This window comes from Rhea americana, unplaced genomic scaffold (assembly GCF_003343005.1).
Source record: "Rhea americana isolate MKP2758 unplaced genomic scaffold, rheAme1 scaffold_1462, whole genome shotgun sequence".
Taxonomy (NCBI): Eukaryota; Metazoa; Chordata; class Aves; order Rheiformes; family Rheidae; genus Rhea; species Rhea americana.
The window spans coordinates 1-1,851 of NW_028185553.1; the positions used below are offsets into that span (position 1 = coordinate 1).

Sequence of the window (1,851 nt, forward strand, 5' to 3'; positions counted from 1 at the left end):
GGGGGCGGCAGGGCCCCACCATGTCGATGACCATCTTGCGGAGGGTCTGGCGCTGGCGCTTGCTGAGGTTCTGGAAGATGTCGCAGTTCTCCTCCTGCAGCAGCTTGAAGCCCACGGCCAAGTGGTGGTTCTCCAGCACCGACTCGTCGTTGTACATCAGGGCCAGCTCCGAGTCTGCGCGCGGGAGACGAGGCGGTGCGGTGGCGTCTGCTGGACACGCGCCCCCGCCGGTGCCCCCCGCCCCGGCGGCTCCCGGCCCAGCGCCGCTCACTGGTGTTGATGAGGAACTGGTTGGAGACGCCGGGGTGGTCCACGTCGTGGATGGCCGCGGCGAAGAGGGCCGCCAGGATCTCCAGGTCGGTGAAGACGGCCTGCGGGACGTGGGGCGCGCGCTCAGCCGTCGCGGCGGCACGGACCCCCACCACCGCCCGCCACCGCCCAGCCAGGGGACACCAACGGCCGGGGACCTCAGCATCTGGGGACACCACCACCATCGGGGGACCCCCACATATGGAGACCCTGAAAGCTTGGGATCCCACCAGCATCTAGGGACCCCAACTGCTAGGGACCCAAATGACTGGAGACTCAACCAACATCTGGGGACCCCAACATCTGGGGGCCCTCACCAACATGTGAGGACCCAACATCTGGGGAGTCCAGTGGCCCAGGATCCCAACACCTGGAGACCCCAACAGCCAGGGACCCAACCAACACCTGAGGACCCCAACAGCTGGGGAGCCCACCAACACTCAGGGACCATCAAGGAACCCCAATATCTGGGGACCCGAACAACTGGGGACACCGGCATCCAGAGATGGGGACATTTGGGATTGCGGCATCTCGGGACCCAACCCCCTGGGGAGCCCAACATTCGGGACCCCGGCAGCCGGGCTCCTCGGCGCTCCGGGGACCCAAACATCTACCGGAGATGCTGGCATCCAAGGAGCCCCGCAGCTGGGCACCCAACATCTGGGCACCCCAGCATCTCAGGACACAAACACCTGGGGYCCCAGCAGCAGCCGGGGGCACCTCGGCGCCGGGAGGCCACCAGCAGCCTCCAGCCGTGGGGAGAGCCCGGGGGGATCGCGCAGGGGGCCCGTGCGGCGGCTCACGTCGAGGGCCGGCGTGGACAGCAGGACGTGGGTGGACTGCATGACGTCGGCGGCGTGCAGGCTGTTGTGGTAGGCCACGTCGGCGTGGTAGTGGTCCTCCAGCGTGAGCGTGTAGGTCAGCAGCGTGTCCACCGGGATCTTGAAGGTTTTCACCAGCTCCCGCTCCTGCCGGGGTGGGGATGAGGGGGAGGAAGGGACGGGACGGGGGACGGAGCCGCGGGCGCCGGAGCAGCGGGGCCGCGGCGGTACCTGGAATATCGTGTACATGATGCAGCTGAGCGAGCGGTGGTTGGAGTACTCGGAGACGCGGAAGATGTTGAGGCCCCACTTGTTGAGGCTGTCGAGCTCCTGCGGGGCGGAGGACGGCGTGGGCAGGGCCGCTCGCCGCCCCCGGCGGGGACCCCCCCCAGCCCCCCAGCCCCACGGCGCCCACCTTGCCCAGCAGCTCCTCCTGGTCGGTCCGGACGCCGAAGCGCGGGACGCCGGAGCCGCCGAGGCCGGGGCCGGGCGCCGGCTTCTTGACGCCGCTGATGCGGCTCATGGGCTGCTGCCGCTGCTTCTTGTCGCGGTCCTTGAGGCCGGGCGACGGGATCTCCACCTCGTGCTGCTTGTCTGCGCCGGGGCACCGGGGCCGTCAGGGCCGGGCGCCGGCCGGGGCGGCCGCGAGGGGCCCAGGCGTCCGGGCCGGCGCTCACCTTCCCCCGTGGGCTAATTAACGCACGGCGCTAATGAACCCCCC

General features: G+C 69.8%; 1 protein-coding gene across 1 annotated transcript; it reads right to left on the reverse strand.

The window, feature by feature from the left end:
- Positions 1 to 6: 6 nt before the first annotated feature.
- LOC146599103 (3',5'-cyclic-AMP phosphodiesterase 4B-like) lies at positions 7 to 1,724 on the reverse strand (the record flags this gene model as incomplete). The annotated part of the gene is made up of 5 exons (XM_085299182.1): positions 7 to 174; positions 272 to 371; positions 1,113 to 1,277; positions 1,362 to 1,460; positions 1,546 to 1,724. Coding segments are annotated over 5 exons (711 nt in total), but the record flags the coding sequence as incomplete, so codon positions are not given.
- Positions 1,725 to 1,851: the final 127 nt, after the last annotated feature.